Source organism: Salmo salar, unplaced genomic scaffold (assembly GCF_905237065.1).
Source record: "Salmo salar unplaced genomic scaffold, Ssal_v3.1, whole genome shotgun sequence".
Classification (NCBI taxonomy): domain Eukaryota; kingdom Metazoa; phylum Chordata; class Actinopteri; order Salmoniformes; family Salmonidae; genus Salmo; species Salmo salar.
In genome coordinates this window covers 96,127-110,544 of record NW_025549781.1, presented here as the reverse complement: position 1 = coordinate 110,544, position 14,418 = coordinate 96,127, and the positions used below count along the sequence as shown (strand labels likewise).

At 41.5% G+C, this 14,418-nt stretch overlaps 1 protein-coding gene across 3 annotated transcripts in view; it reads right to left on the bottom strand.

The window, feature by feature from the left end:
* Positions 1 to 13,446, bottom strand: part of LOC106599962 (low affinity immunoglobulin gamma Fc region receptor II-like) — an 87,634-nt gene extending 74,188 nt beyond the window's left edge. For 2 of the 3 annotated variants that reach the window (XM_045713523.1, XM_045713522.1), the window contains exon 1: positions 13,250 to 13,443. In XM_045713523.1, the coding sequence (XP_045569479.1) occupies positions 13,250 to 13,436 (187 nt within the window). In that variant the 5' untranslated portion in view covers positions 13,437 to 13,443. Of the gene's footprint in view, positions 1 to 13,249 lie in introns of all 3 variants that reach the window. The other variant, XM_045713521.1, reaches the window with a different exon arrangement.
* Between the last annotated feature and the right edge of the window lie 972 nt (positions 13,447 to 14,418).

Here is a 14,418-nt window from a genome sequence, read left to right as displayed (position 1 = left end):
TAAACACTGAAACACACAGAGAGAACTATCACTATGGTACATGATGTAAACACTGAAACACACAGAGAGAACTATCACTATGGTACATGATGTAAACACTGAAACACACAGAGAGAACTATCACTATGGTACATGATGTAAACGCTGAAACACACAGAGAGAACTATCACTATGGTGCATGATGTAAACACTGAGCTGTACCACAGATATTAATTCCCTTAATATTCTACTAACACATTTGTGTGTCAATCTAATTAACATCAGACACAAATCCCAATCAAATTGTCAGTTTATAATGTCATGACTGTCCTGATCAGGTCAGGTTACAGGAGACCACAACCCTACAGAGTATCTCTCACCCCCAACAGAGGAGATATCTAGGGGTATGAAGATGTGGGGGTTTTATGGTAAATCTTAGGCCACAGACAAAATTCCTTTGTCCTCTCACTTTGGAGAACCAGCCTCAGAACATTAAACATGCAATAAAGGGACTTTGGAACAATGGTTGTCATGACGATAGATGGAATATGAAAATGTATGTCATTTTTGTTTTGTTATTAAAAGTTAAAACCCGTTAGAGCTGCTTTCACCTGTATGAGTGTGTTGGTGTTGTGTGGATGCTGTTTGGTCCTATGTTTAACCTCTTAGAGACCCTTAATTTTAGGGCTAGGGGGCAGTATTTTCACTTTTGGATGAAAAGCGTGCCCAGAGTAAACGGCCTAATACTCCGGCCCAGAGTCAAATATTTGCAAATGATTAGTAGATTTTGATAGAAAACACTCTAAAGTTTCCAAAACTGTTTGAATGATGTCTGTGAGTATAACAGAACTCATATGGCAGGCAAAAACCTGAGAGAAATCCAACCAGGAAATGAAAATCTGGTTCCTGTAGTTTTCTCAAGTCATTGCCTTTCTGACACACAGTGAGTTAGGACTCAAATAGCACTTCCTAAGGCTTCCACTAGATGTCAACAGTCTTAGAAAGTTGTTTGAGCCTTTTGCGGTAAACACAGACCGAAGGAGATTGCTGGTAAGCAGGTTACCAGAAAATCCCTTGAGTTCATAGGGCGCGTTCACGTTAGATGGGACCTGTGTTCCAAAACTTTTTTCAAGACAATGCATGGGTCCGGTTGGAATATTACTGAAGTGTCACATTCTAAAGGCCCTAAAGATTTATGCTATACAATGTTTGTCATGTTTGAACAAACGTAAATAGAACTTTTTCTTGACTTTTCGTCGTCACATTTCCCTCGCGCGCCCTACATTTTGAGTAGCCTACTGAACGTGCAAACAACATGGAGTTATTTGGACATAAATTATGAACTTTATCGAACAAAACAACATTTATTGTGGACCTGGGATTCCTGGAAGTGCCTTCTGATGAAGATTATTAAAGGTAAGTGAATATTTATAATGCTATTTATGCGTTTAGATGACTCCAAGATGGCCGGTGTCTATAACTGCCTGCTGTTTTTTTCTGAGCACAGTACTCAGATTATTGCAAAGTGTGCTCTCTCAGTAAAGTTATTTTGAAATCTGTCAATGCGATTGCATTCAGGAGATGTTAATTTATAATTCTTTGAATAACAGTTTAATATTTTATCAAGGTTTATAATGAGTAATTTTGTAATTTGTTGTGCTGATTCACCGGCATTTTTGGAGGCCAAATATTTTCTGAACATCACGCGCCATTGTAAAATGCTGTTTTTGGATATAAATATGAACTTGATAGAACAAAAACTGCATGTATTGTCTAACATAATGTCCTAGGAGTGTCATCTGATGAAGATTGTCAAAGGTTAGTGCATAATTTTAGCTGGTTTTCTGCTTTTGGTGACGCCTGTTCTTGCATTGAAAATGGCTGTTTGTAATGTTTTGTCTATGTACTGTCCTAACATAATCTAACTTTATGCTTGCGCTGTAAGACCTTTTTGAAATCGGACAATGTGGTTGGATTAAGGAGATGTTTATCTATAAAATGGTATAAAATAGTTGTATGTTTGAGAAATTTGAATTATGACATTTTGTTTTTTTCAAATTTGGCGCTCTGATATTTCACTGGCTGTTGATAGTTTGTACCGCAGGTGGGACGGTGGCGTCCCACGCAGCCCATAGAAGTTAACACTCGGATACCGGGATTTATTTAAGTAGGGGTTTTTCTCTTTGTGTTTGGAGGGTGGTTCTGTTTACCTGACAGAACTGTTTCGCTGTCATTTTTCTTGTTTTGTTTAATAGTTTCGCTAGCGTCCCACGTAGCCCATAGAAGTTAAGAATGAACATATTAGACTAAGTGACCCGAGCTGCAGCCAAGGTCTAAAAAAGTCAACGAACCCAAAACGCCACACAAGGTTGAAGACAAATAAATATTTTTCTACCCATGCTAAATACTTATTTCCCTCATTAAAATGCAAATCAATTTATAACATTTTTGACATGCGTTTTTCTGGATTTTTTTGTTGTTATTCTGTCTCTCACTGTTCAAATAAACCTACCATTAAAATTATAGACTGATCATTTCTTTGTAAGTGGGCAAACATACAAAATTTAGCAGGGGATCAAATACTTTTTTCCCCCACTGTATGTCCAATACCTCCGTTTTGTTCGTGCGTTCAGGTCACTATCCAAAGGGTAAAGCACGGGCGCATTTCGAGACAAACAAAATCAAAATGTTCCTTTACCGTACTTAGAAGCATGTCAAACGCTGTTTAAAATACATTTTTATGCTATTTTTCTCGTAAAGTAGCGATAATATTCCAACCGGACAATCGTGTTTTCATTCAAAGAGGGAATGAAAAAACACCGTGCTCGCGGAAACGTGCATTTGCAATCTCTTAGTCACAAGGCAGTCCACTGACAAACTGTGCTCCTATTATCTGCCCAGAGACAGGAGACGGCTCAATCCACGTTCTGAAGGCTTTAGAGAGCCAATGGAAGTCTTAGGAAGTGCAACGTAATTCATAAGTATTTGTAGTTTCTCTAGGGATTCAAAAGTAGAACTACAGTTCTCAGTCAGGCCACTTCCTGCTTGAAATTTTCTCAGGTTTTTGCCTGCCATATGAGTTCTGTTATACTCACAGACACCATTCAAACCGTTTTAGAAACTTTGGAGTGTTTTCTGTCCAAAGCTACTAATTATCTGCATATTCTCGTTTTTGGGCAAGAGTAGTAACCAGTTTAAATCGGGTACGTTTTTCATCCGGCCGTGAAAATACTGCCCCTATCCTAGACAGGTTAACTAATACAATGTCTCGACACTAGTAAACCATAGGAGGATATATGGCTGATATCTCAGTCTATTGTACTGTAGATGTAATAGAGTTGGGTTCATCCTAGTGTCATGACTGGCTCGGGTCTGGTTACCGGGGACCACAATCCAGTTTAAAGGCTTCATTACTACTAACAGAAGGAAAGTTGGAGTGTTATGTCCATGATGAATGATGTAAAGGCTTCATTACTACTAACAGAAGGAACGTTGTAGTGTTCTGTCCATGATGAATGTTATAAAGGCTTCAATGTGTTTTATATTCTAAATGTTTATGTAAAATTGGAAATTGTATTTTTCTGTATGATACTGTGTCACAACAAAGAGATATCTGTTTTGTTGCATTACCTGCGTCTCAATCCACCACATCTCCTGTGTCGGCCTTCCGCATCTGCAGTGAAAAGTGTGTTTTGCTCTACAACCCCCACAAGTGTCAAGGGACTCATCTGAAGTCGATACAGCTGATGTGCCAACTTCTGTCTGTACCGTCGGAACCGATTGGGCTACGTGCTAATATGAACATGATGGTACTCTATGACCCCCACAAGTGTCAAGGGACTCGTCTGAAGGTAACCCATACAAATGCATGGAAGTATGGAGATAGTTTTGCCAGAAAGGGGTTAAATATGTGTCCAACATTTTTTAATATTTCTTGAGGACATAATCTACAACACTATTTTTTGCCAATAAACCATGTGTTATTCAATGCGTTTATACAGAATGAAAATGACATATTTTAACACATTTTATTTAAAAAACATTATACCTCCTAAAATGTTAAATCAAATCGCTTAATTATCCATGGTATGATGATCTAAAATGTTTTACTTGTAGAACCCCCCTTTTTTAGAGGAGATGTTGAACCATAATGATATTAAAAAAACAGATAATAAACAATATAGATATTAAACTATATAGATATTAAACCATATAGATATTAAACCATGTAGATATTAAACCATATAGATTTTTTAAACTATAAAGATATTAAACCAAATAGATATTAAACTATATAGATATTAAACTATATAGATATTAAACTATATAGACATTAAACTATAAAGATATTAAACTATAAAGATATTAAACCATATAGATATTAAACTATATATACATTAAACTATATAGATATTAAACTATATAGATATTAAACTATAAAGATATTAAACTATAAAGATATTAAACCATATAGACATTGGTCACCACAACATATGCTCGGAGTACACGTCATTCTCGCATCTTGTGTTGACATCTCGCGCAGTACAAGACTAGAGACTCGGTTTGTTTTACTTTAACAACAAGCTACCTAGTTAGCTAATAAAAGTTTACAATAGTTTTCCTATTCCTATCTGGATCCTGGGACGCCGTTAACGTTAACGCTGGGACCGCTGATATATGTCCAGGGATCCTAGCTCAAACAAGATGGTAATACATTGGCAAAAGCAGCTAGTCTAGCTGCTAGCTATGAAGCTAAGCAACCTGGGCTACTATTGCTGGATACCAAGCACGGACCACCTATTTCCAGAGTTTTCTACTGCTGGCGTCTTTCATTTCACGTAGTGAATAGAGGGCTCGTCCTACTATCATTACTATCATGCCTCCGAAAAAGATGAGGATTACATCTCTGCTGGGCAGGTACGTGAACTCCTGGAGAAGCAGAAAGTCTTCTACAAGGAAATGATCATTCATCAGGAAAATAATTTTTAAAGCTTCATACAAATGATCATGGAGTCTACCAACAAAAGGCAGGACGACCTGACAAAAGATGTACAAGATATTAAAACAAGCCTTCAGAAGGATGTGGATGTAATGAAGACCTGTCACGTCCTGACCAGTAAAGGGGTTATTTGTTATTATTTAGTTTGGTCAGGACGTGGCAGGGAGTATTTGTTATATATGGTTCGGGGTGTGTGTGTAGGTAGAAGGGCGTGATTTATGTTTCCGGGGTTTTGGGTTAGTTCTATGTTGTATTGTTCTATGTTGATTCTAGGGTGTTTGTTTCTATGTGTTGTTGGGGTGGGGCCTTCAATTGGAGGCAGCTGGGTATCGTTGCCTCTGATTGAAGGTCCTATAAGTAGGAGTATGTTTGTTTTGAATATTGTTGGTAGTTGAATTTGCACTGCTGTTTGTCTAGCCTGCAAACTGTCAACCTGTCGATTTGTTTATTGTTTTTCGTGTTCACGTTTAATAAAGTAATGATGAGCAATCAACCCGCTGCGCCTTGGTCTACCTTCTATGACGGCCGTGACAACACCACACAGGATGCACTTCCCAGAAACTGTTCCTCTTTACAGAATGAAATCACCACAGTCAGGGAGGGCCTCCAGAACATGTCTGGAAGACTAATTACCTGGATGGACAATCCAAGAGAAATAATCTTGTAATAGATGGTATCCAGGAGAGCCGAAGTGAGACATGGGCTGAATCAGAGGACAGAAGCTGTTTTCTGAGGAGCTACAACTGGATCAACAGGTAGAGCTGGAACGTGTCTGGGAAACCAGTGGTCAATAGTGGTGAGAATGGAACCAGACCCAGGCTGTCACAGTATCCACAGAAAATGGTGCCCCTCCTCGGCCGGGCGGCGCTCGGCGGTCGTTGTCGCCGGTCTACTAGCTGCCACCGATCTATGTTTCTGTGTTCGTTGTGTTTTGTCTGTCTAGGTCCGCACCTGTTGTCATTTTTGTCATTAGTAGGGGGGTATTTAGTTTGTTCTTTTTGGTTTGTATTTTGTGCGGGATTATTTTGTGTGTCAGCGGGCAGTGGGTTGTACGTTGTGTTTTTCTCCAGCTTTACATTTTGCTTGGAATATTGATTATAGCCGGGCTGCGCCCCGTGCGTCTTTTTCCTCTGAATTTGGATTACCTGTTTCCCATTTTGGGGTTTGTGCGATCCTGGTGCTTTTGATTCACCCAGTGTGTTGGGTGCCAATAAACTTCGACCTACCGGACAATAGTATCCTGCGTCTGACTCTGCTACTTCCTCCTGCCCTAATATTCCGTGACAGAATCCCGCACCGGAACTATTATGGAGTCAGCAGGAGCCGAAGCGCCTACAGTAGCTGAGCAGGTGTCGCAGCATGCCAGCCTCCTCCACCACCTGGGCTCGGCGATGGACCAAATTCTGGCCCGACTGGAGAGCTGGGCGAGAGGTACCTCCCCCACCAGACCAGCTCCAGTTGCTCAGCCGGCGCCACTACCGACACCCCCTGAAGTAGGATCGAGCGGGATCCGGATTACGCCACCGAGAGAATTTGATGGGACGGCCGCTGGGTGTAAGGGGTTTTTGCTCCAGATTGAACTGTACCTGGCGACCGTCCGCCCCTCTCCCTCCGACGAAGAAAGAGTGAGCGTCCTCGTCTCCTGTCTTACGGGTAGAGCCCTGGAATGGGCCAACGCGGTCTGGGAGGGCCCAGACTCGGCTCGGGGCGACTACCCGGAGTTCACCCGTCGCTTCTGGGTGGTATTCGATCATCCCCCGAAGGGCAAGGCGACGGGTGAGCGGCTGTTTCATTTGAGACAGGGGACGAGGAGCGCTCAGGACTTCACCCTGGAGTTCCGGACTCTCGCCGCGGGATCAAGGTGGAATGAGCGGGCCCTGATGGATCACTATCGCTGCAGTCTCAATGAGGAAGTCCGCTCGAGCTGGTAGGGACCACACCATCACCGGCTGGTAGATTTGTCCATCAGGCTGGACCACCTGCTGGCTACCCGGAGACATTCGAGTCGGGGTCTGTTCATTCCACCTCTCAGCCCTCCTGCACCACTGCACCAAGACACTATGTCTCTTCTTGTTCAGTGTGCGCCCAGTGCAAGGCTCCTAGGCACCTGCCTCGAGGGAAACTACAGCCCCTCCCCGTTCCACAGCGACCTTGGTCTCACCTCTCGGTGGATTTCCTTACGGATCTCCCGCCATCTCAGGGGAACACGACGATCCTGGTTGTTGTGGATCGGTTCTCTAAGTCCTGCCGTCTGCTCCCATTGCCCGGTCTTCCTACGGCCCTACAGACTGCGGAGGCCCTATTCACCCATGTCTTCCGGCACTACGGGGTGCCTGAGGACATCGTATCTGATCGGTGTCCCAAGTTCACTTCCAGGGTGTGGAGGTCGTTTATGGAGAGGCTGGGGGTCTCGGTCAGCCTGACCTCGGGTTTCCACCCTGAAAGTAATGGGCAGGTAGAACGCATTAACCAGGATGTGGGCAGGTTTCTGCGGTCGTATTGCCAGGACCGGCCAGGGGAGTGGGCGAGGTTCGTGCCATGGGCCGAGATTGCCCAGAACTCTCAGCGCCACTCCTCTACTAACCTGTCACCTTTTCAGGTAGTATTAGGTTATCAGCTGGTCCTGGTGCCCTGGCAGCAGAGCCAGACGGAGGCTCCTGCGGTGGAGGAATGGGTGCAGCGCTCTAAGGAGACCTGGAGTGCTGTCCAGGAGTGCCTGAAGCGGGCTATCAGGCGACAGAAGGAGAGCGCTGACCGCCGCCGCAGTGAGGCCCCCGTGTATAATCTGGGGGACAGAGTCTGGCTCTCGACCCGGAACCTGCCCCTCCGCCTGCCCTGCCGGAAGCTGGGTCCGCGATTTGTGGGGCCGTTCAAAGTCCTGAGGAGAATAAACGAGGTGTGTTATAGGTTACAACTCCCTTCATATTACCGTATTAACCCCTTGTTTCATGTGTCTCTCCTCAGGCCGGTGGTAGCTGGTCCACTGCAGGACGCTGGGGTACGGGAGGTCCCTCCGCCCCCCCCCGGACATCGGGGGGGCCCCGGCGTACACAGTCCGGGCCATCCTGGACTCCCGACGTCGGGTAGGGGGCCTGCAGTACCACTTGGACTGGGAGGGGTACGGCCCGGAGGAGAGGTGTTGGGTTCCGGTGGGGGACATTTTGGATCCCACTATGCTCCAGGAGTTCCATCGTCTCCGTCCGGACCGGCCGCGCCTTGCCCTCCGGGCCGTCCCCGAGGCCGGCGTCAGCGCACTGCGGGAGCTGCGCGTCAGGGGAGGGGTACTGTCACAGTATCCAGAGAAAATGGTGTCTAGGTCCGCACCTGTTTCCTTTTTGTCATTAGTCGGGGGGTATTTAGTTTATTTAGTCCTGCCCTAATATTCCGTGACACAGGCCAATTGTAGTGAAATTCCTCAGGTTCAAGGATAAGCTTGCAGTCCTTGAAAAAGCCAAACTCCTTAAAACTTCTTACATCTAGCGGAACGTCGCACCAATATACATTCGTAGAGTGTGGCACGAAATACAAATAACCTTAAAAATGCTATAACTTCAATTTCTCAAACATATGACTATTTTGCACCATTTAAAAGATAAGACTCTCATTAATCCAACCACGTTGTCTGATTTCAAAAAGGCTTTACAGCGAAAGCAAAACATTAGATTATGTTAGGAGAGTACCCAGCCAAAAAGTAATCACACAGCCATTTTCAAGCTAGCATATATGTCACAAAAACCAAAACCACAGCTAAATGCAGCACTAACCTTTGATGATCTTCATCAGATGACACTCCTAGGACATTATGTTATACAATACATGCATGTTTTGTTCAATCAATTTCATATTTATATCAAAAACAGCTTTTTACATTAGCATGTGATGTTCAGAACTAGCATTCCCACCCAAAACTTCCGGTGAATTTACTAAATTACTCATCAAAACCTTCACAAAATACACAACAATTATTTTATGAATTATAGATACAGATCTCCTTTATGCAATCGCGGTGTCAGATTTTATAATAGCTTTTCGGCGAAAGCACATTTTGCAATATTCTGAGTACATAGCTCGGCCATCAGAGGCTAGCTATTCAGGCACCCGCCAAGTTCGAGCCTCACTGAACTCAGAATTACTTGTAGAAAAATTGGATTACCTTTGCTGTTCTTCATCAGAATTCACTCCCAGGACTGCTACTTCAACAACAAATGTTGTTTTTGTTCCAAATAGTCCATGCAAATACCTCAGTTTTGTTCATGCGTTCAGGTAACTATCCAAACGGTCACGTGCGAGCGCATTTCGAGACAACATTTTTCAAAATGTACCTTTACCGTACTTAGAAGCATGTCAAACGCTGTTTAAAATCAATTTTTATGCTATTTTCATCGTAAAGTAGCGATAATATTCCAACCGGACAATATTGTATTCATTCAAAAACGGAGAGAAAAATGGCAAGTTCTCGGGACCGCGCATCTCCAGAGTCTCTATCATCAAGCAGTCCACTGACAAAGTGTGCTCCTGTTTTCTGCCCAGAGACAGGAGACGCCTCAAACCGGTTTCTGAAGGCTTTAGAGAGCCAGTGGAAGGCTTAGAAAGTGTTAGGTAACAGATTAGATCCTGTATTTTTGATAGAGATGCAACAGAAGGACAACAAATTGTCAGACATGGCACTTCCTGCATGGAATCTTCTCAGGTTTTGGCCTGCCATATGAGTTCTGTTATACTCACAGACACCATTCAAACAGTTTTAGAAACTTTAGAGTGTTTTGTATCCAAATATAATAATAATATGCAAATATTTGACTCTGGGCCCGAGAAGTAGGCCGTTTAATTTGGGTATGTTTTTCATCCGGCCGTGAAAATACTGCCCCCTACCCAAGACAGGTTAAAGGGTCCTTCATCTTCATCAATGAGGATTTCTCAGATGGGGTCCGTCAAAGAAGAAAGAACACCGCAAGAGAACAAGGTGACATAGCATATCTGAGATACGACAAACTAATTGTTCACCCTCCCTCCCATGGAATTAGGAGGAGCGACAGTCACAAGTAATTTCAGCCCCACATACACACACTGAGTATCTCTCTCTCAGATTCCAACTATTGATTCATGTTTGGACATATAAATACTGTAAATCAACAAAAGAAAGGTCTGTTAATTGCTCACTTGACTATATGCAGTTTAAGGAACAAAATTCATGAAATATGCTGTCTAGTGCTGTCAAACAAAATTCTTGTATTGGCAATATCAGACACTCACTTGGACTCTTCTTTCGAGGATGCTGAGATCTCTATACATGGATACAATTTGTTCAGGAGGGACAGAAATAGATCTGGGGGTTGCAGTTTACATCCAGAATCATATTCCAGCAAAACAACGTCAGGACTTAATGTTGAATGGATTAGAGGCACTACAGATGCATTGACCACATTTGAAACCTATACTAGTTCGTTGCTGCTGATTTTTTAGGGAGATATGAATATCGATTTTTTGAACACCAACTGTCCAATGAGAAATAAACATATTTCTGTTGCCAATGTACGTAACCTGACCCAAGTTATGGCATCACCAACCAGAACGTTCACTAATAGGTCTGGTATTACATCATCAACTTGTATCGATCACATTTTTACTAACATGGCTGAACATTGTTCTAAAGGTGTATCAGTGGCACTAGGTTACAGTGATCATAACTTGGTTGCACTCACTAGGAAAACTAAAATACCAAAGGCTGGCCCTACGGTAATCTACCCAAGGTCCTACAGAGGGTTCAATCAGGACTCATTTGTGGATGAGATTAAGAATACGAAATGGTTAGAAGTGTGTAGTAAGGATGATCCTGAAATCTTTGTTTATGAAATGATTTATGAATATAGCTGATAAGCACGCCCCTTTAAGAAAATGCACTGTGAGATCAAATGGTGCCCCATGGATGATGAGCTGAGAAATGTAATGATTCAACGTTATGATGCCAAAAAATTGCAGATAAATCTGGTTCTTTGTTTGATAAGCAAAGTTATTGTAGAAATCGTGTGACCATCTAAAGAAAGGAGAAGAAGGGATTCTATCAGCACAAAATTGATGAAGTAATGGGGAAAAGCTGTGGAAAACGTTGAACACTTATGGGTAGGAATTCAAACATGTCTGCCTCTTTTGTGGAATCAGAGGGTATATTTATTACAAAACCACATGACATCGCAAACTACTTTATTTTACCGGCAAAGTGGACAAGTTGAGGAGTGCTATGATTCCAACTGAGGGCTCCATGTCATACACCCTTATAAAATATTGTAACATGAAGGAGAGGCAAGGCAGGTTTGAATTTCATCAAGTAGAAAGGGAAGAGGTAGAAAGGAGTTGTCCTATAAGCTTGCTGCCTGTGTTAAGTAAATTATTGGAAAAAATTGTATCTGTACAAATCAAGGATTATTTCTCATGTAATGGTCTGATAACGGGTTACTAGCATGCATACAAAGAAGGGCATTATATGAGTACAGCCTTAGCACAAATGACAGATGATTGGTTAAAGAGTATGGATGATAGTAAGTTAATTGGTACAGTGTTGCTGGATTTCAGTGCTGCTTTTGATGTAATTGATCATGAACTGTTACTAGGAAAACTCAAATGTTTTGGTTTTAAGTCTGCAGCTCTATCCTGGATGGAAAGCCATCTATCCAAGAGAAGGCAAAAAGTTTTATTTAATGGTAGCTTTTCAAATAGTAAAGATATACATTATGGTGTTCCTCAAGGAAGTTGCCTAGGCCCACATTACTAATGATTCACCTTGAGTAATGAACAAAGCAAGAGTGGTCATGTATGCTGACGACTCTCCAATGTATAGCGCAGCCTCAGAATGTACTGAGCAGTGAACTAAGAATGGTGTCTGAGTGGGTTGATATGAACAAATTGCTGCTGAACATTTCTAAAACTAAATGTATTGTATTTGGTTCTAGATATATGCTTACTGATGATCCCCAATTGAATTTGTCAATGAATAGAACACATGTAGAAAAGTGAAAAAAACTAAACTGCTAGGCATCATGTTGGATGCAGCTTTATCATGGTCAGAACACATAGATAATATTGCTATTAAGATGAATAAGGGAATTACTGTTGCAAGAAAATGTTCACAGTATGTAACATCTAGCACTCTGAATCAGGTGATTCAATCCCAGGTCCTATCACACTTAGAGTACTGTCCAGTTATATGGTCATCTGCAGCAAAGAACGATATAAAAAAGCTCCAAATTGCTCAAAACAGGGCTGCCAGATTATCTCTTCATAACCGAATGAATATTATTAAAACGCATCAGAATCTCTCATGGCTTCATGTTAAAAACAAATTACTATCTAGTCTTCTGATTTTCTTTAGGAATGTTATATTTTAAAAAAAACCACAGTATTTTTCAGTCTAATAATTAATACTAGCAACACGCATAACCCCCAAACCAGACAGCCAAATTCAAGGCAAGGACAAATCACCTTAAATCTACAGTTTTATGTAGAGCAATACTGAATGGAACTTTTTACCAATCCATATTTCTCAGGCAACAAGTAAATCCACCTTCAAGAAAAAAAATAAAAGAACATCTAATGTGATAGACCATACGACTGGACAGGAAATAGACAGTATCAACTGATGTGTGTTTCCTGTCAGGTATTTTAAATGTCTGTATTGTCTACTTGTTGAATGTTTGTGAAGTCTTGATTGTGGTTGTTTGTAATGTCTTGTTAATTGGTGTTGGACTCCAGGAAGATAAGCTAGCATTATGGCGTTAGCTAATGGGGATCCTAATAAAATTACAAAATTACATTAAACTATATAGATATTAAACGATATAGATATTAAACTATATAGATATTAAACTATATAGATACTAAACTACATAGATATTACACCATATATATTCAACTATAGAGATATTAAACTATATAGATGTTAAACCATACAGATATTAAACAATACAGATATTAAACTATATAGATACTAAACAATATAGATATTAAACTAGATATAATTTACACCATATAGATATTGAGCTATATACTGTAGATATTAAATTATACAGATATTAAACTATATAGATTTTTAACCATCTAGACATTAAACCATCTAGATATTAAACTATATAGATTTTTAACCATATAGATATTAAACTATATAGATATTAAACCATATAGATATTAAACTATATAGATATTAAACCATATAGATATTAAACCATATACATTTTAAACGATATAGATATTACACCATACAGATAATATTGAACTCACAGAGTAGAACACAGTGGCGTTCCATCTCAACGTGTCGATTACTAAACTCTAGTGGCTTGTAGGCTGTCCAACCCCCCACCCCACCTCTCCTCTCCACCCATCTGTACTTCCTCTCTGCTGAGAGGATGTGAAAGATGTGTATTACAGAAGGATGAGGCCTAGAGAGAAGAGAGACAGAAAGAGACATAGTGAGGTAGAGATGGAGAGAGAGAGACGGAAAGAGAGTAAGAGAGTGAGAGAGTGAGAGAGAGAGAGAGAAAGAGAATGCAAAAAGATAGAATTAACATCAACGGGGCTGTAGTGGAGTGGGTCGAGAGTTTCAAGTACCTTGGTGTCCACATCACCAACAATCTATCATGGTCCAAACACACCAAGACAGTCATGAAGAGGGCACAACAACACCTTTTCACCCTCAGGAGACTGAAAAGGTTTGGCATAGGTCCCCAGATCCTCAAAAAGGTCTACAGCTGCACCATCAAGAGCATCCTGACCGGTTGGATCACTGCCTGGTATGGCAACTGCTCGGCCTCTGACCGTAAGGCGCTACAGAAAGTAATGCGAACGGCCCAGTACATAACTGGGGCCAAGCTTCCTGCCATCCAGGACCTACAGTGGGGGAAAAAAGTATTTGATCCCCTGCTGATTTTGTACGTTTGCCCACTTACAAAGAAACGATCAGTCTATAATTTTAGTAGTATGTTTATTTGAACAGCGAGAGACAGAATAAGAACAAAAATATCCAGAAAAACGCATGTCAAAAATGTTATGAAATGATTTGCATTTTAATGAGGGAAAGAAGTATTTCCCCACTGTATATACTAGGCAGTGTCAGAGGAAAGCCCAAAAATTGTCACAGACTCCAGTCACCCAAGTCATAGACTGTTCTTTGCTACCACACGGTAAGCGATACCGGAGCGAGGACCAAAAGGCTCCTTAAAACCTCTTCAATCTAGGGGGCAGTATTTTCACGGCCGGATAAAAACATACCCGATTTAATCTGGTTACTACTCCTGCCCAGAAACTAGAATATGCATATAATTAGTAGATTTGGATAGAAAACACCCTAAAGTTTCTAAAACTGTTTGAATGTTGTCTCATATAGCAGTCAAAACCCTGAGCGAAACTCAAACAGGAATCACATTCAAACCTCTGCCTATGAAACACACAGG